The following is a 22550-nucleotide window of genomic DNA, read 5'->3' on the forward strand; positions in this document are numbered from 1 at the left end:
CTTCTTAATCTCTTCATTACATCTTAGTTTTGACATTTAACCAGTTATTGACTACGAATGTACTAGGTCTCAAATCTAGTATCACAGCTCCTGTCATGCATAAATCCTGGCTCACTCTGTGGCACTGGTGGGAGGGAAGGATCCCTGTTCTGAGATTCGCATGACAAGAACTAGTTTAAAACTTTCAAAATATTTTTTTAAGCAGCTGACACTCAAATTCCCTATCTGCTAATGAGCACTGTAGTTAACAGTAGTCCTTGAGAATATTAAGTGGAGCACAGCAGGGTAAAAAGCATATATGGTAAGTTCATGATGCTAGCACTAAGGCCTGGTCTAGCCTGTGTCTTTGCACCAATTTAACTAAATTTGGTACTTTAAAAAAAAACAAACCCTGATTAAATCAGATCAATGCAACCTCCTACTGTGGATGCACTTATCAGTTTAAAAGTATTCATATCTAACCAACACAAGCTAAATAATATAAACTCTTTGAAATTTGTACACATGTTCATACCAGAGGGGTTGTACTGATTTCTTTTAATTAAATCAATACATAAAACTGATTTTAGTTAAGGTGCAAAAACTGTGTGGAGGCCAGCACTAAGTTAGTATCATGGTCATATTATGCATGCTTTTAGTGCTGCTGTATTTGTTTGAATTCATGTCTGGCATACTCATGCACAACACTATATCTTAATCTTGTTCTGAATATGGTTTTCTCTAGGCATGAGATCTGGAAGATTGCAACTTTCAAACTGAAAGAGGTGGAATACTTGGGTGAATTTATTCATGCATTAACACACCTGCAAAACAAACAGATTATGCTCTGAGGCTTTCTATGGAGTTTCAAACTAAATCAACTACCTAAGAATAGGGACCTTTGGAAACATACTATTAGAGGAAATTAGACTTTTATTTAACAGCTTTCAGCTACTTTGCTTTTCTAAATAGAGGTCTGAGAAACAGAAGAAGATAGCAATGAGGTTCTGTAGCTTTTTAAACTAACTTGTACATTTTTCTATTACTGTAGTTTTTGTATAGAGAACAAGCTTGATTTTTAAAATAAAAACACCCCTTGATTCAGGAAAGCTTCATCAAATAGAAGAACTGGAGAGAGTTGACAATTACACAGTACAGACAGAAAAATTAACATAATTGTCTCAAATATTTTCCTTTTCCCTTAACAGATTTGCAGAGTTCCAGTTTATTAGGGCAAATGCTGCTAAAGCCCTGAAGGTAGTGTCTCGACTCCTAAAGAAAGCTGGTATTTAGATGTCTATATTCAAATATCTTACAATGCATAACTACACTGTTCTTTAATAACAGCTCATGGTTTCAAAGATTTTTTTTTTCCTGTATGCATTTAGTTTTGGTGATGAAATATGAGAAAACATGAATAGGATTATTCCAATTCAAATACTTTGTTCTATCTGTATGGTTGTAATAGCTTAATATTATCAGTTAATTTACTCAGCAATTTTTCTATTATAGCTCACTTACAGAGCTTAAATGAACTAGTCTGTTACACTGATTATTTTTCCTGCATTAGAGATAAGGAACTTCTATTGAAACAAAAGAATAAGAAAAATCCCTTTTAACTTACTTCAGCTGTGCTGCCTGTGAAACACTGCCAGTTAAGACAAGTTGTAAGCTGTATTAGTGTACATCTAGTCTACATGAAAATATTTGTTGGTATTTCATTCTCCCAATCCCCCACTATTACCCTTATGTTTGCCTCACATACCTGTTACATGTTGTCCTTAATCAAACTCCTTAGCAGAGGCACTCTCATGACATGTTTGTACAATGCTTATCACAATGTGGCCTTGATCACTGATAGCATATAGAGCATGCAACAGTAGTATAAATATTTGTTTATATAGAGGCATACACCATCAAAGAATTCTAAATAATATCTACATGAATAGTACAGCAGGATTTAAGTTTTTTTCAAAAAGAATGAAAAAAATCTAGTTAAAGAACAACATATATACAGGTGTGCCTGCAAAAGTATTTTCTGTTTTTACCAAAACACAGGTTCTATGATACATTACTATGCTTTATAAAAGTGATTTAGTACCTTTTTATATAGAGACAGGGACAAGCACAAATGTAGCTAAAGAATTCGATAGATTTGAAATCAAACAGTGGCTTCTTAAGCTTTTTCAATGTGGCCTACATTTTACTAGATGAACAAACAATGGAATGGTCAAGATGCTCTTTGTCTGCATTTGCAATTAACTGTTCAGTGGTAATTCAGGTACTACTTATTGGTAGACAGGCTTCTGTGCACAAGTGTCAAAGTTGAAATGCACCACATATACTTTTATTCATTACAACATTTTGTTTACACTATCATTTTAAATCTGAAGGCTTTATCAGTCCATCAGTATTCTCTAAGTAAGAGGATTCTATTGTATTTATAAAATCACTTTAGCTATTTTTGAGTTACACAGCTAAAGACAAAAGTAGCTTTACTATAGACAGAGACTACTATGGACTAAGACAAGGCTGGAGTACTAATGCTTATGTTTTCATAACCATTTGACATGAGTGAATGCAACTGAAGGTGGAGTGCTTAATGTTTAGAAACCTGCTTCCTGCCCAAATCCTGCTTCTATTGAAGTCAAGGAGGTTTGTCCTTGATTTAAAGTAGATCAGGATTTGGGTCTCATTGCATAATTTACTCCAAAGAAATCAGAACAGTTACTGCAGTCTCCCTACTGGAGAAGAGGAGTAATTAAATACGAACAATCCTAGCTTATGAATAGACAATACAGGCACTGATTTCCCCGCTCAGCCTTCCGCCGTTGGTATCATTTCAGGGTCTTCTACTAGGTTACATTGGGCAGAGAAAGATGCTTCATTTCATACCCCGCCTGTAATTCTAGAATCTAGTCTAGACTAGGGGCTGCAGTGAGTGGAGGGAGCGAAGGAGATAGGGGGTAAGAGAGACGCTGTTTTGCTGCGGAGCTGCCGCTGCCGGGGAGGAGCGGCAGCAGCTGCTGGTTGTGAGTGGCTGCCCGGGAGCGGGGAGGGGAGGATTCCCTGGCCTGTGAGTGGATGCTGCTGCCCCCAGCAGTGGCCCGGCCCGCCCGCTGGGGGCGCCCTTGCGCTCCCTGGCTGGGTTCTCGCCAGGATGCGAGCCGTTGCCAGGCTGAGGGTCGGGCCGCCGCGGCTGCAGGAGCAGAACGTTCCGCGCCTCAGCCCGTAGCGGAGCGAGCAGCCGCTTCTCCCGGCCGCCCAGCACCATGAACACCATCAAGAACGTGCCGGCCCGCGTGCTGAGCCGCCGGCCCGGGCACAGCCTGGAGGCGGAGCGGGAGCAGTTTGACAAGACACAGGCAAGGAGGGGACGGCCCCGCGGGAGGAGGGCGCTGCATGGCTCGGGGAGCGGGGCAGGTGGGCGGCGAAGGCGCAGCTGGGGGGCAGTGGGAGGACAGCCCGGTGGTAGCCGTGCGGCGGGCAGGGCGGAGCGTGCCGCGTGCCTGCTGGGGGCACGCGGGGAGAGGAGCATCTCTGGGGCCGGCTGGGCTTGGATTCGCTTTCCCCGCGCTAATTCGTTTCCAGCTCGGGGAAGCCTCCCTCAGTGTGGGTAACGCAGGTAGCGGTGCCTGGCAGAGATCATGGGGGCGCTGAAGGCGGAGCGGAGCCGGGTCTGTGCCGTGGAAGGGGCTGGAGCGGGGTCGCGCCAGAGAACACCGCAGCGAGGGGCTCAGCAGTCCGTGGCTTTTGCTAGGGGAAGTAAATACATAAAGGGCTTGTGTTCCCTGAGTTGTGCTGGACTCGGATAGAGAAAAGGTGTGGGGGGCAGTGGTTCCTGGGATCTCCACAGCTTCCCAGGGCAGGCCTGGGCTCTTTACAGCTCCGGGGACCTGTGGTCCCTGGCTCAGGCATTTTATCTCTGGCTTGGCTACCTTTGCTCTTTAATTTTCGTGGGTAAAATTCATTAAGTTTAAGACCAAGGGGTGGGGGGAAAGGCAAATACATCTGGATGTGAAATGCCCCCTGTTGATTGCATCGATACAGTTTACACTTCCTGTAATAAACAAGGAAACTGGCCTGGCTAAATCACAGACACCTTCAACCAGGTTATGCAGTGGCCATGCCAGCTCAGCTCTTTCCTTTTTCGGACTAGGGTGTAGTATGTGTTTGGGTGGGTGTCAGGAAGTGGTCTTACAAAAGATCAGATCAGGCTGGTTTGTTTTGTACAGATAAAAGTGAATGTCTTGCTACATTTCTCTTATTTGCACTGCCTATAAGATTTTTATTTTTAGAAACTTGTTGCAATGACTGTACTCTTTCTAGTTGTCCTAGTATATCCGGTTTGACACAGTTACAGAAGCCTGATGCAGGAGCAAACCTGTTTTTCTTTCCATTGGCAAAATAGGTCCATTATTATCTAGGAATCTGTGAGGTGAAAGGTTTCACATGTAATTGACTGAATGTTATGTGTATAGTAAAATATACACCCTTTTGTTTAGATATCTGTGATGTGGATTATTTTTAACTTTCTTTAGTATACCTGTTTTTCTGAAAATGAACTTGATGGTTTTTGTAGCAAATGGAAAAAAATGGTTTTTCCATGTGTTGTATACCTTTATAATAGATTTTAAAAATCAGGTGTAGAAATGTCTGTGGGTCTTTGAGTTTTGTGAGTTAACATATGGTATAAAGACACTTTGAAATAACCTAAAATACAGATATTTAAAGAGGAGACTTAAGAATACAGGATTTGTGGGATGGTTGTTCATTTCATTATTATTTGGAGTTCAAGCCCTTCCATAATTGAAAGTCTGTTACATTTTTTTAGGAGGCATAAGCAATTAACGTTGTTATTTGCACATGGGAAAGATAACTCAATTGTCAATTGGCATGAAGCTTAAAATAAGAATAAGGTAGTCAAATAGTTTTCCACAATTTAATAACTTTAGGGAGTTTTAAATAGCTGTAATTTCTAATTCAGGTGTTTGCTAATATAATACACTAAATAGGCTAATCAAAATTGGTATTTGAGATTTGGCCAAGATACTGAAAGTATAAGCAAAAATAAAATAAATTCTCCATTAAACTGAAACAGAAATCTGGAACAGGTATTGTAGAATAAGACTTTTCAAAATATATTTTGACACGATTAATTTTTAGAAAGTTTTTAGGTTTGTATAGAAGTGTTTACCCTAAGATCTTGATTTTGCAAACATTTGCACATAAAAGAATAATTACTACTTCTGGGTATGTTTTTAAATATTTCTATGTATAATATATTAAAGTAAAATATGTCTGTGTGCTTCTAGATAGACTCATGGTGCTGCAAGGAAGAATCTCTTTTCTGTTCATGTTCATAAAGCAGTTTCTAATAAGTAGACCTCACTATGTGTATTTTGAGAGGGTGAATAGAGAGGATACTGCCCCTGCTTATAGCTTTATTTATTAAGTCTGATTTCAGTTCTTTGTAGGACATACTGATGATGAGGCAGCCATATTTCTATGGCTGACTAGATGTATTAGGTCACTTCCTCAAATAGCAAGTGAACTTAAATTCAAGCAATAATCATGTGAAATAGCAGCATTAATTGAAATCACGTCCTTTTTCTATCCTCCTCAAGTCCCTTCTGGCAAAACTGAATAATCTCTCCTAATTTGGCCCACAAGATTGTGGGGTCTTTCCTACTTAGTCATGCAGTTCCTATGCATGTGTATTTGGTTGGTTGGGAGGAGGGGCAGTGAATAAGTTACATACTGCCCCTAAGGCATGATAGAATAAGTCCAAGCTAGTTTATCCAAGAGTTGTGTATCTGCTATGCCAGTGAACTCACAATATACAATTGCTGAAGTAATTGGTTTGACAGTTTTTCTTTGCTTCTTTCTTACCTGTGTGTAAAATATGCACACAGGGTCTGCTTTTTTTTCTTCCTCCAAAGGTGCTAAGCACCTGCAGATCTCACTGACTTCAAATGGGTGCCCAGCATTCCTGAACATCAAGCTTCTAGCTCTTTAATTGCCTGAGATTGGGCTTTTTCTCACCATGCCGAGGGCTAGATTTTTTTTTATTATTATTTTTAATCAAAGCTGAAGTCTTCACATTATCAGTTTACTCCAGGAAGTTGGAATTTTGTGAGACTTGCAATAAAATCACATGATTTGGCAACACTAAGTAGACATGTAATACAAAATTGAAGCAGATTTGCACAGTATCAAGATACCACTTTTGAACAGTCTCTCTTTAGAGCCAAACCTCTTGTTATATAATGACTTTTACTCTGCTGTCTTGATTGTGAAGGAAAAGACTTGGTTGATTTATATATTAGTCTGATTTAGATACTAACTGTGCAGGCATGGAGATCTCTTTGCAGGATTGATGCTGCAGGACTATCCTCTTTTAAATGATTGCACTAAAGAACAATAATAAACCCTTAAGAAAAGATTTTTTTCCACAGTGTTATCTTCTGTGTAAACACACCAAATATTGGCAAATTATTGAATAAAAAGTTTTATAACTCCAGGCCCATGGGCGTGAGGGTCTAGGAATTCAGTGGTGCTGCTGAAGGTTAAAGGAACAGCAGCAACAAAGAATGCTGAACAAGTACTCTATCAACACGGAGTGCAGGCCAGGTAAACATGCTGCAAGCTGTTCTTTGCTGCCCTTCAAATGACTTAAGTCTTGTCGTGATAACCTTTTTAAAATAGAGGTAGTAAAATCTTCGTTTGTGTCCTGGTCCCATATTATCTTCTGTAGATCCCAGGCTGTTCTTGTGCATAGACTAAAAACAAAAACCCAGGCCTGTTACACTCATGACCCTAGTGTAGGATGGACTCTGGGACTGAAAAGTTAAGTATGTTAAGTTGACCCATTTGGCAAAGTGTAATAGAAGCAGATTCACTCCAGGTGCCAAAACAAATGGAGGAGAGAGAAAAATAGACATGTTCTGTCCTTTTAAAAGTCAATCACTTCTTCACCCAGAAGACAGCTAGAAATAAACACGTTTTTCTGATAGCTTCCATGCAAGCAACTGCTATAGTTGCCCTAGAGATGTTATGTGATCTCTCATAAAAGGCAGAGTAGCCCTGCGGCACAGGAAATTCTTTCTGTTCTGATATAGTCACCCTATGGGAAAAAAAATTTGGAATGGACAGCACTGACCAAGTTTTTTTCATCTCTAATTTCCTAACATCTCGGCAAACTAGATGGTTTAATTTAAACAATATCTCTCAAGAGTTTTCACTTTCATGAGCCTCATAGGAGAGTGCAAAGTGTCACTAGTAGTGCTGTGCACATAACACGGGTTTGATGGCAGGGGGGCATTCTGAAAAATTTAAAAAAACCATGTTTTAGCTCAACCTAAAACGATTTAAAAAAATTGGCAAATTGGAAAGTAAAAAAAAAAAACTTGTTTCAGATCAAACTAAACAATTTGTTCTACCTGAAACTAAACATTTTGTTTTGTTGAGCTTTTAAAAAAGTGTTTTTAAATAAAACGGAAAGCAATTTTGAAATAAAAAGTCATTTTGAATCAGAAAAAATGTCTTTTTTATTTTATTTTATTTTAGGACTTTGACTGAAACAACTCAGCGAAATTTACTTGAATTCACAAAATGTTTGTTGACCCAAATCTGCATTTATCATTGTGGGAGGAAGGGGAGGTGTGGAGGAGTTTTAGCTGAAAAATTTCATCCAGCTCACATAATTAGTGCTGCAAACACTCCAGATAGAAGTGAGAGGTTTTATTAAAGTTGCAGGTGCACCTTTAAATGTATCTGTGCTAAAAATTACTGTGTGCCTAGGCTAGCTTGGCCGGGTACCTGGATCAGTTAAATACATTTTGGTGAATTCCTGAAGTCACTGGCTAATAATGGTATGCCTTGTATGAAACAGACCTCTTTTCTTTGTCCCATCCAAAGACACCTTTAATGTAACACTGATTCCAATGACTGAGTTGTTTGTTTCAAAAATGTACATCAACTTAAAAACCATCAAAGTAGTAGTAAATTATATTGGTGGGCATTTAAAATTGAATTAGAGCAGCTTTGGTTGATACAAAAACAATAAGAGTATCACATTGAGGTCCAATTGATACCAGTGCAGAATGAGCACTATTCTCCGATGTATCACAGCTTTGTGACTTTGGTATCTTTACTATATGGTTGCTTAAGGCAATCTGTTGTACTTCACTGAAGAATATTGTTGTAAGAGTTGGCACTTCAGCCAAGAGACTGAAACTAAAACTGTCGTATCAAAGGCTCATAGAGGGATTTCCTCCTTGCATTACATGTAGTTTCTATTTCCAAATAAAGCATCCCTCACCTGGAATGGTTCCCCTCACTTAGTCACCTTTATGCATCTAAACAGACTTCCTCATCCACTCAGCCCAGCTAGGAGCAGATGCCAAGGGGGAAGATGACACCATCCCAAAGGAAGTGATGCTTGTTGACATGCAGTCACAAGGAGGCCTGATTGTACATTCCATTCCCAAACAAGAATCGCCATTGAGCAAAGCAGGGCAATGCCTGTCCACATTGCCTCGTGACTGCCTCTGAATAAGCCCGACCTCTTCTTGAGTCACTTCCTCTAGAATGGTGTCAGTTTGCCCTTGGCATCTGCTCCTGGCTGGACTGGGTGACTGAGGAAGCCTGCTCAGAAACAGGAAGCCTTCTGTAGAGTATGGCACACTGTACCAGGTCAGGGACACTCAATTAGTAGAACAAGTTGTCAGGAGCCATTGGAGCAAGGAGTACGATGATTCAAGAAACATATACTGGCCAGCACCTTTTCTTGGCAGTAACCCTTGTGGAACTGTCTAGGGCTATTGTCTGAATACGTGATTGGAGAGCTTTAAAATCTGTATTCTGTGTTCACACTTTCATTTGGGTATTACAGCCTGATCCTGCGATGCTGGGAGCTCTTAACTCCTGTTCTCAAAGTCAGTGGGTGTTGAGGACCATCAGCACCTTGCAGGATTGAGATTCCTCCCCCCATGCTGAAGAACTCTTTGGATCTAGGAGCCAGATTGTGGAACAGTATGAAAATTGTTTCAGAATGATTGCCGTCCAATTTCTGATCACCAGTAGTTTTGCGCCCCGCCCCCCCTCCGGCTTATCTTTCCCCTGTAGATCATTTATAGAAATGTGAATAATCCTCTTTTTCATTCTATTTGTTTTGCTACTTGTGTGTCTGTGTGGGTGCATATAAAATTTTCATTTGAATTATTTAAGCATGATTTAATAGGAACACTGGTCTTAAATGTTGTTCTCCAACTCTACTGATACAGGCATAGAACCTAGGAGTTAAGTGTAGTCAGGAATAAAATCCTGCTGGGTTTTGCATTCCTTACGCATTCAAAGGTAAACATCTCTACCAGAAGTTTCAACGATCAAATGAACCAGGTAGATGCCCAGAACACAATGTATATTTCCACTTGGTATCACTTTCATAGTGCATTTGGTTTGTTAAAAGGGGGGAAATGTTAATAGGACACTTATCCTTTTAAGCAGCCATTGGGGATTAGGACAATTTGACAAGCCTTGGGCCAATTACTGTAAAAGGTTTACAGTGCAATGTTCTGCTAGCAAAAATAAATCACAAAGGTGGCCTTACAGTGAACATTATTCACTGTCATACAGGAGACTCGATTCCACCTCTGTGATGGGGAAGATAGTGGCACTTCAGCATCACTGCCTCATGCAAAACAGTTGGAAGAGCAGTGGGTGGAAGTAGCTAGCACTAATTAATGTGGTCTGAAGTGAAAGAGTGGGTGAAACACCAGTCTCCATCAATTGGACTGTGTAATCATGAGGTTTAGTCACTGTATTGGTACATAAGGGTTTGAAGTAAGAGACTATAGTCTGGCCTAATGCAGAAAAAATCTGGCCACTTGTCATCCCTTCATAACTCATCAAAAGTCCTGATTCTGGAAATAAATATAGGCAGGGTAGGTGGGTCTGGCTCCACTGAACTATGTATTCAGTGAACTGGAGTGCAGGTTACAGCTCAAGAAAGACATGGAAATGGTCTTAGCTATTCTTTCCTCCATAACATCATTTTAACCTACTTTGCCCTGGTAGACCATCTGCCATCCAAGTATCTCTCAAATGCTTTATAAAGACTAAAGAATGAAAAATATCTGAAGGAAGTACTTATTTTCCCCACTTCTGTACCTCAGTTCCTCCAGCTGAGAAGTGATTTCTTGCCCAGAGGCGCACACAAAATCTGTGGTAGAGTTGGGAGTAGAACCCAGGTGTCTTGACTCCTAGTGCTGGTCGTCGGCAGGTGGGATCGAACCTGGGACCTTTGGAGCTTAGTGCTTGAGCTAAAAGCCAACTGGCTGTTAGCTAAGACTGTAGAGCAAACTCTTCAATCAATCCCATGGCACAGAACACCACACCCCGCAGGTGTGTGGATTACACTGTACCTTAACCCAAGACCTTCCTTCTGAGGTTACTTGATGTATAGTTGTGTCCAAAGGCACTAGAGCATCCCCCCAGCCCCTGTCTGAGCACACAGGATCCCAAGAGAGTGTTAGGACCATGGCTGACTTTGTTGCATCTTGGATATGCCTGGAGCAGAAGAGCCAATTTTCCTAAATTCTGCACCATAAGGCTAGAGAGACTGTAAAGGGAGGGTGTGGAATTACGTAAGTGGTTCAGTGATATGAAACAGCCCCCGATACCCTAAATTCAGGCAAATATCATTTCCTACTTGGGCTACCAACAAATCTCACTTTAATCTCTGTACATCTTGTTCTGTCAGATTGAGTAGCTTCCCCTGGGGGCTATTCTATCCAGGTACCATTCACCATCCCAGAGTAGCGGGAGTTTGTTAAATGAGCAGCAGGGAAAGAGTTAATCATATTCATATTTAAATTGTCTCCACCGAGCTATGGAACTAACATCCCAGTCAAATGAATAGGAGGCAGTTCAGAACATTCAGAGCTATTGCAAGGTTACACTCAGAGGCATAAAAAATAAGTCTAAATTCAGTAGAAACAAATGGGGTCACTGTGTCTGGCATGCTGTATGGTATTGGCTCAGTCAGAGCGTGACTGGCTCTAGAAATGCCAGAACGGGCACGGTCTGCTCTTCTCTGTCGTATAGTCACTTCAGCATTTTTTTTTCCAAATTGCATAAAGGGATCCCTTAAAGAGTTGAGCAATCAGAATTTAAACACTTATCGAGCCCGTGATGTTTTTCCAATGAAGATCAGTCTAGGAATTGCCAGTCCTTACCACAATCCTCAGAAAAAGTGAAGGGTGAGTCTTGGACTGGGTGATCATGAGTGTGAACGCTTCAAGGTGAATATTCCAGTTGGCCTACTTCAAAGACATCCTCCAATCCCTGAAAATATGACTTTCCCAAGGCAGCTCAATGAGTATGGCCTATTGCCATGGAAATTAGACGTTGACACGGGCAGTGGCAGTACATCCAGATTTGATGATTTACTGGCCAGTGGAGAACTGGGACTGTTCTGAACACGAGCGCCAACTAACAATGCAGGGTCAGAGCTCTAGATAGGCATGTGCAGTTGGAGGGCCAGATCCACAGCGGAGGTAAATCAGACACCGTGAGATTTAAATTTAATAATGACAATTTATTAATACTAATTCCTAGCTTTTATATACCCTGCTTCCGCCATAGATCTCAAAGCACTTCACAAAGGAGGTCAGTATCATTCCCATTTTACAAATGGAGAAACTGAGGCACAGAGCGGTAACATGTTTTACCCAAGGTCACTAGCAGGTCAGTGGCAGAGCTCAGAGAGAACCCAGGTCTCCTGAGTCCCAGTGCAGTATTCTATCAACTAGGCAACACTGCCTCTTTCTACCAGCTGAGGGTCTGGCCCTCCATTTGTAATGCTTTTGTCTCCAGTCCATTTGAATAATTACAAATATTTCTTCTCTTGCTCTAAAGCATGTTAATTGATTCAGGGCTTTGAACTTTATAACTTGGGTTATAAGCCTGAGTGACTGGAAAATAAATGTAACACATGGACAATATATCAATATTGACATTATAGTTCTGTACATAGACTTCAAATTCTCCTCCTGCTTCAGTTTTTGTGCCTCTTGTGTGTAAGTTTAAAAAAACCCAACAGCACTCCACAGAGTGGAAGGCTCAGGGAATTAGTAATAGAATACACAGCCTCTCACCTCAGGTCCTTGGACTGAAGCCGAGATCAGCTCAGTACAATCTGAACCTCGCTATAGTCTCACACCTTCTTAGTAAGTTGCATCAAGAAGGTTTGCGTGTTTATATTCCCAAGAGTCACGTGTCCACATCCCAGTTAGCATCCTGATGTCAGCAGAGAGAAACCAAAGGCAGAGTGGATTTTGGAAGCTGAACTCTGCTTCTGTGGTCTCTCCATATCCAGGGTGGTGTACATTGACAGTGGCATAGCTTGTGCTGCTACTCACTCTGTTCTACCTGTTCTGTGGACGATAGGTTCCCAAGTTGTCAGTGTGGCCTCGTCACAAGCAGTTCACTTATGTTCAACTTTAAATCAAAATCTATGTAGTTAGGACTATTAAGCAGAGAACTGATGACCTGGGAAATGTGAGGTCCCTAGTAATGTTATGTCAAAAGGAGAGCAAGGATTGACTCATCAAAATGCCAAATATAATCCTCTTCCACCCATATCTGTGGACCGAGGAACCTGATGAACCCACGATAAACTCCTCAGTTGACTCAGACTAGTGTCCACTTGGCAAATATCCTCTCCCCTTCTATTACAGTCTTGCTAAGGCAATGCAGCTGAAAGAACAAGCTGCTAGTGTTGCTACAGCTGCTTCCTGTGTTCTGGCTCAAGGAGGCTTCTCTGGCCAGCTTTCCTTAGAGCTTGTCTACAACTGGAAATTACCAAGAGAGCTGTTCTGGAATGGCTCCCTGACCCCACTTACTCTGGAATAAGAGTGTGCGCTCAGGGTCTCCTGTGGAAGTCGTTATTCCAGAAAAGTTCCAAGTGTGAAGAGTCCTTAATGCCCAGGCCCTGAGGTCTCTCTCTGTCCTTGGTGGCACTTTTCCCAGCCTGGCTGCAGAATCGCACTAAATGCCACTCTCAGGTTATCCCTGCTACAGCATAGAGTGGAAGCAGGAAGCCAGGTGACCTGGAATCCTAGTAGATAGCCTTTGGGGCTGGAGCCATCTCATGTGTCCCTCTGCCTTAGTTCACAGAACATTAACAGAATATTAGGGTTGGAAGGGACCTCAGGAGATCATCTAGTCCAACCCCCTGCTCAAAGCAGGACCAATCCCTACTTCCCTAAATGGCCCCCTCAAGGATTGAACTCACAACCCTGGGTTTAGCAGGCCAATGCTCAAACCACTGAGCTATCTTTCCCCCCATAGTGGAGGCAGGGTTACTGTTTGTCAATAGTGCATGAATGAGCTTCTGTCTCACTGCCTTGTGGTCAGAGCCAATACCTCACATGTTCGTCAGGGCTGGGCGACTTCCTGGACAGACAGAAGAGTGGTTGCTCAGGTCTCAAATTGAAGCAGAGAATGCAGCTTCCCTGGTTAAAGCCTATAAATAAAGGAATGAGTTCACTGAACTGGGGAAAAGGAAGTTCGTTGTTGGTCAACGTTTGCCAATCTAGCCCTGAGGCTAAGTCCTGCCTCCCTTGGTGTAAACAGAGCAGCATCATGGTCCATTATTAGTCATGGAGTTGCAGATCCCAGAGGGACCTGGTGTCATCAGTGACAGCTGCTTGTGGGATGGCAGTCTCGTCCTTGCCAGGGAGTAGCTAGAAGGGTGCAGTGAGCTCCTTAAAAAAATGTCTCCGTAGCCTTGCTAATTGCTCTGGCCGCCATATACTCCCAGGGCCAAAGGCAGCTGTAATGTGAGCAGACAATGGCATAACGTCACAGGCTTTTGTACCCAGTTACAGCTAGGGTGACCAGATGTCCTGATTTTATAGGGACAGTCCTGATAGTCAAGGCTTTTTCTTATATGGGCACTTATTACCCCCCACACTCTGTCCTGATTTTTCATACTTGCTGTCTGGTCACCGCAGTTACAGCAGGGCTGAAACTGGCCTTTGATATCCCAGGGTAGAGCTGCCATTACACACAATGGGATCCCCAGTCAGAGATTTAGTGACATGTTAGAAAAAAGCCAGGTAAAAGAGTCAATCCCTTTCCTCCCTCCCTCAAGTCCCTGCTGGTCACCGAAAGAGGTGTCGTCCCCAGCACATGTAAAGTGTGTGTACAATGACCTGCTGGCCTATGCTGGCTAGAGACTGCTGCATTGCATCCATCTCAGAGCTCTTCTCTGCTTCGTTCCATGTTCGTTGTAAAGCAGCCTTACCATCAACCCCAGGACCACGCTACAGTATTTACTTCCTTTTTAAAAGAGTGTGAATGTAAAGCTTGTGAAATTGATAGCCCTGGTGACCAAAGTTCCTTCTGTCATGCTGTCTGGAGTAGCTCACAACTGTGAGTGCCCACCCCACACTGGTGGTATGTTCTATAACTGGATTTCACCAAGCCAGTAACTAACTAGATCACTATACCAGTTTTACCATGGAGTCACAGACAGTCCCCTTAGACTCTCCAGCCTAGCTTGCCACCCACACAATCTGGATTTTGTGATAATCACTTAAACCAAAAATCACACCAGCTCAGGTTTCTCCCAGTCCCAAGAGACTAGTCACTTACCCCAGATCAATTGGTATTCCAGATCTTACACCAAAGACAACACTGCTGGCCAATTCTATAGTAAACTAACTATAGGTTTACCAGCTAAGAAAAGGAAATGAGAGTAATTGAGAGGTTAAAGCAGGTAAAATATATTAACAGGTGAGTCACAGTCTGTAAGTCCAAATGGTGGCAGAGATGTAATAAACTGCCAATTTCCCCCCCCAAATTGCAAGGTACCAGAGGTGTCTCTGCTTTTCATTTGGCACACTTCCCTGTAAAAGTCCAAACAATCAGAGATAAAAGATCTTAATTTGAATCCATATTTATATCTTCTCACAGAAGATAAGCTGACAGTCTCTTTACCCACTTGGGCTTTTCCTTTGATGATGAGGGGTAAGGAATGCACTTTGCATTTCTGACCTCAGGTCACCACACACACTGGCTATTTGCTTTGAAATTAGCACCTTTTCTGATAAAATCCTTCATTAGCATTCCCCAAGGCTGCTTTGATGTCTGATGAGTTAGTTAGTTACAGGGGTATTTACAATGGAAATATTAGCTATTCCATTATAACGGCAACAGATAAGTGAAAACAACACAAGTAACATTTCACTAGTTTTCATGAAGTTTAAACACCTAAATACACTCTTACATTTACACTCATTTTGATCTAGACCAATACATAAGTGAATTGGTCTGAATACACTCTACCATGACCAGGTCAGCCAGCATCACACACTCTAGCCACACAACTGTATAGGATGGGCAGTACAGGCTTCCTTGAAGTGACATCCCCTAGGAGTGAGAGGATAAGTCTCTGTCTGTCTCCATGCCTGTTTAATCCTTACCCTCTGAACACACTGCCAGCAAAGATGCCAGTTAGTGGTCAGGGAGGCAGTGATTTATGACCTGTCCATTGGAAACTGCACTGAGACCCACCATATCAAGGTTAGAAGGGACCTCAGGAGGTCTTCTAGTCCAACCCCCTGCTCAAAGCAGGACCAATCCCCAGACAGATTTTTACCCCAGTTCCCTAAATGGCCCTCTCAAGGATTGAACTCATAACCCTGGGTATAGCAGGCTAATGCTCAAACCACTGAGCTATCCCTCCCCCTGCATTAGCAGTGAATAGCTATCAGTCAGTAAGCATTGTAGATTAGTGCTGGCCTAGGCTAACCTGCAACACCGGAGCATATGTATTTGGAGCTATACTCCAGCTGTGGAACCACTTCCTTCCTTCGTTGGCATGTGGGAGAGACTTAGATTTTAGCAATAGCTAAAGAAGTGATTTTTCTTGAACTCTTGGCTGAAGGGGAAAGCCTTCAGCATATAGCAAGGGTGATCCATGTGTTTCCACGTCTGGTTTATTTAGTGATATGAATTCTTATGTCTAAGTGAAACTGTCTCATCAAAAAATCAGTGGATGGATTCCATCCATCAGTTCAGAAGAAATGGCGTTTCTGGCTAGGACATTTTCACATCACCTTTCCTCTACTCAAAATTACTAAGATCCAAAAGGATCTAATTTCTATTAAGAATCACTTGTTAAAAGTTGTTGAAACAGACTTCTCTGTTTCTTCAGTGCTAATACTTTGAGCCTTACTTACAGAATTAGAAATGAGCTCAATCTTCTGAGTAATAAAAAAAAGAAAAATCATAATCATGCTCTAGTCTTATGAAAGACTGACTAGGACACAGAGCCAACTCTCTGTGGAAGAGAACTGAAAAGCAAGCTCCCGTCCCCCCGAGAAATTAAAACACAACAACTCCACCCATGGGATCATAATCGGCTCAAATCCTGCTCTCCTGTTTGTATAGATGCATAGGCCCATTGACTTTCTCCTAATGCTTGGCCGCTCAGCAAAGAGGCTACTTGTGTGAGTGAGTCACATGATTGTGCAGTGAGACACAGAACTGATCTCATCCTCTCTTTATTAGGTATTGCAGGGTGGAGGTGAACTGAAAGTTTGCACAGCTCGTAAGTGCTTTGTGACCATATGAAAACCACTTGGGAAGGCTCTGAGGACACACCTGTATGGAATCCTGCCTCAACCCCTGCCGGGTGGGGTTTTAGGCTGACCCTGTAATCAATTTGGGAGACAGAGTATCTTTCAGAATTAACTCATTGATTTACAGAGATGGGCAACAGCAGGCTCTTGCAGAGATGGTTTAATGGAGGTGGAAAAACAGGTGGACATTGAGCCCTTGGGTCTAAAAGACAGGCGTGTTCTCATGGGAATGCTACAGCACACTAATAATAATTAGCTCTTTTCGGTGGCTCTTAAAGCGCATCACAAAGGTTCTCAGTACCATTACAGACGCTCCCCGACTTACACAAGCGTTCTGTTCTGGAACACCTTGCGTAACTCAAATTTTGCTTAAGTCGGAAACATATCTCCGACCATTACGCCAACAAAAACAAAAAAAACCCCAAAACACTCCTATTTCTAGTTTACGAAACTTTTTCCGTAAACCTCAGATTTGCGTATGTCAGGTTTACGTAACGGGGAGCATCTGTATCTCCATGTTGGAGATAGAGGCACAGGGAAGGGAAACAACTTGCTTAGGGTCACCCAGTAGGCTAGTAGCCAAGCTGAGAATAGAGCCTCATTCTCCTGAGTCCCAGTCATGTGCTCCATCCACTAGGCCACACTCTCTCCTGGTATCTGGAAGGGTTCCTAACACACTTCCTCCATGCACACTGTAAACTACCTGTATGGATATTATGAGACTTTACTAGCTGAATAAACCTAGGAAGAATTAAAATAAAATCCTTCGTATCTGTTTGATCAGCACAGAAACATTGCTTGCTACTGGCATAGGACTTGCGTTGGTCTGTATCCTGCATTGTAAGTCTTGGTTCTGTTAATAAACCATCCTCCCTCAGATCACGACTGTTGGTGTATCTAAAATTAATTCCCAGTGACGTATTTGACATTTTGTCACTTGCAAACCCCATACTAAGAGCTAGAGTTTAAGGGAGCCCAAGCCTGCAATGCACTGTGAGGTGCTACGTACCCTCGGTTCTGATAGGATTGAAATGGAGTTGAGGGTGTTCAGCCCTTTGAAAGATTAGGCCCTGCGTTAGCAACTCAGTGAGGGACCTGGGAGTGCATTTTGCCGTACGTTTGAGACTGATCAACTTTAGGGGTTAAGAGGATTAGATCAAATTATTGGCTTAGCTACTTTACTACAATTACAGCCCAAATGTCAGTCTAAACCCACAGGCTTCATTAAATACGCTGAAAACAAATCCTGCATCTCTTCTCTCCATGCCCATAACCTGTCCCTACATTAGATCCTTCCAGCCACGCAGGCTGAGTGTGGCTGCACTGTACCGCTGAGCCTCAAATAATCAAGATCTTCTGCAAAAGTAAATTCCATGCTGAGCAAATAATCCGACAGACCTTTCTGTAACCACACATACTGGGCATCAGACACCGCACCTACCTGTGTTTGGGGGAGCGGGGATTAATTCAAGTACCTCCAATAATAGGGTGGCTGTGCTAAAATTTGTGGAAGTCTATTTTCATGCTTCTATCCTACATTCTAGAGGGACAGTGAAGCTTCCTGACCTATTTTGTGTGTCACAGCCACAGCATTGCATTGTATGAAGGAACAACTATCTGAGCAGATTAAGTTTAGAACCTCCCTAAACCTAATGTCCTTGGGGTTCCCCTGATTCCTGAAGCCAGACCAATCCCAAACATCACACCTCCTCCCCATTTGGATGTACATGCAGACTGCTCAGGTATAATCTGTTTAATTCCTACATTCATTCATTGCTACAGTCTGAGTAGGGAGCTGGATTTTACTTAGAGGGACAGGCTCTGAAGTAATAGTTCTTCCATTCTAAATTCTCCAACTGCTTCACTTTGGTAACTTTACACCTCCTCCTAATTTGTCAGTGTTCAATAACTGCTCTCCTGCTCAGCCGGACCTAGCATGCACTAGTTCAGGTGTCTACTGGAACCATTGTCTTCCTCGCCAATTCCTTACAAATAGCTGCTACTCATCTGCTTCTGCCACACGGCTGCTGGCAGGGCCTCAGAAACGCACAAACATCTAATGTCCGAGTGACTAAGTCTTGGAGCCTTTGCTACCTGGAGGTGTGAGCCTGACAAGTGCTAAATGAACAGGCGTCCTCACCACAGGGGCTGACGCTGATTGGAGGCTATGCCAGCAGTCTTAGATGGGCCAAGTTATGAATGGGTCGTGGAGACTGAATGCATGTCAGTGGAGCCTGTATTACTCTGTTCCTGTGCTGCACCTGAGAACGTCCGACTCAAGGGCTGTTGAAACAGGAGAAATAAACTATAGACAGTCTCTGCCCCCTTGGAGAAGGCCTTGGCCATGGAATGTTGTACTGAAGAAACCCAAAACAAACACAGTCAGTTATGGAGTCCCAGCTTGGCAGACTCCGAGGCGGAGACGCCAAGCAATTTACATGACCTTCTCAAATGGGTCAGCCTCAATGTTTTTTTTAATAGCTGAATTAATAAGACGGGGTAATGCATCACACTGTTTCAGAGGCATTGGTTAGGAAGAGAAGCCATTAGGTTGCTTGGTAACGGACACAACACCCCTACCCAGGATAAGTTACCCTGAAGCCTGCACACTGTTTGATGCTATGAAAAGCAAAGCAACTGGCAGATGCCAGTACAGTGTCTCCATGAGACAACTCACTGAAGGGGCCTTAAGGCAAGTAGTAGACCATAAAAAGTCTTGCTGGGAGGGCTGGTATCTTTAGCATCAGACACGTCCGCATGTGTGTACACAAATTAAAATTGTAGAAGCAAGGCGCTGGTTGCTACTCAAATGATTTTCAAAGTGCTGTCAAAAGTATTAACCAGTTAATACCAGTAGCGGGTTCTTGCACTCAGCTACAGCCTAGCTGAAGGCCTAATCCTGAAGGGTGCTGAGCGCCCTTTCTTACTCATTTAAACCAGCACCTCTTGACTGCATTCAGTTCCATTTTTAAGTGCAAACATGGATGATGAAGTGCAGTTTCTCAATCCTAATGCTGACAAATCAAAAACAGCAGTGTTGCCATTAGTGCCTACAGATGATGTGACGTTAATTGGCCTTGGGCATTTAGCTGGGTCTGTGTAGTAGCTGAAACAGAAGCTGCTTTTTTTCATCAGTTTTTTTCTAGATGTGGCCATCCAATGGATTTTTACTGTGCTCCAGAGGGAGTGGAGGATGGAACTGAAAAGTGTATTACAATCCCCAATGCAGGACTCAGAAAGGCCTTTTAATAGCTCAGTAGCTAACACTTTTAAGCCCTTCGAAGCAGTCCTATTCTGCTGAAGAAAGATGCCTTTTCCCTGGTCAAAGAAAGCACACTCGCTTCTCCTCCATCACTGAGGAAATCTTTACTTCAGCCTTTGGTTGACACTGGAGTTTCAGCTGTAGAGTCCAGTATGCAGCAGCTCCAAGCGAACAAGTGGATGTGTATGAAGCAGCTGCATTACATACATGCTGATAGATGGGAAGCAAATCTTTTTTTTTTTCTTTTAAATGCCAAGACTTGCAGCTGCATGATGGATGGCAGAGTCCAGCCTCCATGGGGAAGCAGGGAATGAATTAAAAGGAGGACCATTGGCATGATGGGGCAAAGATGGCATTTCCTAAGCAGCCTCTCTCTCTCTGCCCAAATGTCTGGGCAGAGGATTATATCCTGGCCTCCAGCTTCAGGAGGAGTTTTGCAGAAGGCGTGTGAAAGCCTGAGTTGTACATCCCTGCCAGAGAACGGGTGCTTGCGGAAAACAACCAAAAAATAAAGTTCTCATTCACATGCTGGCATTCCAGCTCCGATCCCCAGGCTGACACCTGTCCAGAACCTCCTTGCAGCATACAACAGCCATGATAACCTGGCGCAACCCTTCCGTTATTCACAGCTCTTCCCTTTAAAAACAAGCTCTTGGTAATTTTGCTGGTCACTCCTGTGCATAGAAACTAGGTCACTGGAGAGAGAGTGAGATTAACTTGATACCTTCCCTTGCCCGGTGTGGAGAGAAGTGAGGTAGGTAGCTTGCTCGTGCTCTGTTTAACTCCTGCCGTGCCATGCAGCTTTTCTCTGAGCAACAGTCCTGCAGGGGGATGGATGGGACGGGCTCCTTTTCCAGCCCCATCAATGATGATTCCATTGCTACAGAAGAGAGATCACTCTAAATCCAAGTTGATCTGCTTCCATCCTTTTCTTCACCAACATCCCTGGGTAGTTATAACTAGCCTTAGGAATTATTATGAGAGATTGTCAATATCCTCTCCTTATTTCCCCCCCAGCTCCTAGCCCTGTCCTTGGAAGCTGGTTGGGGTGGGGACTTCACCTTCACTAACTTTGCAGAGTGGCAGGTGTCTTTATGGAGCTCTATTAATATTTCATACCAGGATCGTGATTAGAACACATTTTGGCCTCTGCGTGGATGGGACCAGACCATGGTCCAAGACGGTTGTGGCTCCATCATGTTACAATAGTCCAACATGGCTGCCTTTTGTAGAGCAGCAGTTATTCTACTGCAGTAGCACCGAGAGGCTCCAGTGAGGATCGGGGCCCATTGTGCTAAGCGCTTTACAAACTGGTCCCTGCCCCAAGGAGCTCCTGACCCAGATCCATGTTAGCATGGTTATTCCACTCTGGGCTGGATCACAGATAACTGATGTGCTACTGAAGAGATTCTCTACTAGTGTTTCTATAGGGGTCTGTACTGAATTCCTGTGCTTGCAATAAAGGTCAGTTCTTTTCTCTCCAGTGGAGATTCTAGCCCTGTTTGTCACTACAGAAGAGCTTGACAGAGCAGCATGTAAGGAAGCCTCATCGCAGGCTGAAATGCCAATAATTGAATGAATCAAGGCGTTGGTCTCCCCAGATGTGCCTGACATTTAAGGGCCAATGACCTTGGAAATGATTATAAATAGCATGGTAACCTATTAAACGCTTATCATGAAGTTGTGATTTTTTTCCCCCCGTCAGTTGCTTTAATTGCAAGCTGAATTATTCTCAAGTCCCCACGCCCATTATCCTACACTCGCATGGTATGAAATGCCTCTGACTCTAGTCGCATGGAAATACCAGCATCCTGTGAAATGTAACAGAGTCTCACTATGCTCAGGACTGAGATGTGTTGTGTAAAGCTTTTGCCCAGGCGTAATGTATGCTGAAGCCGAGCTTTGTTCAGTGCATACTCTGAGCTTGCCCGGTTAAGTTTCCCTGCTGGCTGGCTCTGTGGTATTTGCACTGGCATCTGCTCATTAAACATACAGCCGTGGTGTTTGTGTTCTGGAGAGGGGTGACTGGCCAGGCAGGGTATGTCATGCTCCAGTGAACTCTCCTCCTCAGCCTGCCAGTTTGACAAAGAACTGTGTTTACGAGGTGCAGTAACTTCAACTCCAGAGGGGCTGTGGCTTCTGGAGCTGGGTCTGAGCCAGCCCCATTCCCTCCCCACCTTCATAGCCAGGCAGCTCCCCTTTTTGGGTGGGTTCGGATACAAATCTGGAGCTATCTTTGCAGTTGAGGCCATCTGTCTGCCTTCCTAAAGCTGAGTGGGAGGATTAGCTATTAAATTAAATGTCCTTGGTGGCTTGAACAAGCCAAGTTGATTCCTTAGCTGAGGGCTTGGCTACACTTACAAATTTGCAGCGCTGCAGCAGGGTGTGAAAACACACCCTCTCCAGCGCTACAAATTGCGGCGCTGCAAAGCGCCAGTGTGGTCAAAGCCCCAGCGCTGGGAGCGCGGCTCCCAGCGCTGTCCGTTATTCCCCACAGGGAGGTGGAGTACGGACAGCGCTGGGAGAGCTTTCTCCCAGCGCTGGCGCTTTGACTACACTTAGCGCTTCAAAGCGCTGCCGCGGCAGCGCTTTGAAGTGTAAGTGTAGCCAAAGCCTGAAATGCTTCCTTAGGAGCCCTGGACAGCTGGGTTTTA

At 43.3% G+C, this 22550-nt stretch overlaps 1 protein-coding gene across 2 annotated transcripts in view; it reads left to right on the top strand.

Annotated features, from left to right (window-relative positions):
* Window positions 1–3148: 3148 nt before the first annotated feature.
* The window catches only part of HIP1R (huntingtin interacting protein 1 related), a 57164-nt gene continuing 37762 nt past the window's right edge, over window positions 3149–22550 (top strand). Inside the window, exon 1 of one of the 2 annotated variants that reach the window (XM_044989968.1) lies at window positions 3149–3344. In XM_044989968.1, the coding sequence (XP_044845903.1) occupies window positions 3252–3344 (93 nt within the window). In that variant the 5' untranslated portion in view covers window positions 3149–3251. Of the gene's footprint in view, window positions 3345–3579; window positions 3605–22550 lie in introns of those variants that run through there. The other variant, XM_044989971.1, reaches the window with a different exon arrangement.

The sequence above is a fragment of the Mauremys mutica genome, chromosome 16, assembly GCF_020497125.1.
Source record: "Mauremys mutica isolate MM-2020 ecotype Southern chromosome 16, ASM2049712v1, whole genome shotgun sequence".
NCBI classification, from domain to species: Eukaryota; Metazoa; Chordata; order Testudines; family Geoemydidae; genus Mauremys; species Mauremys mutica.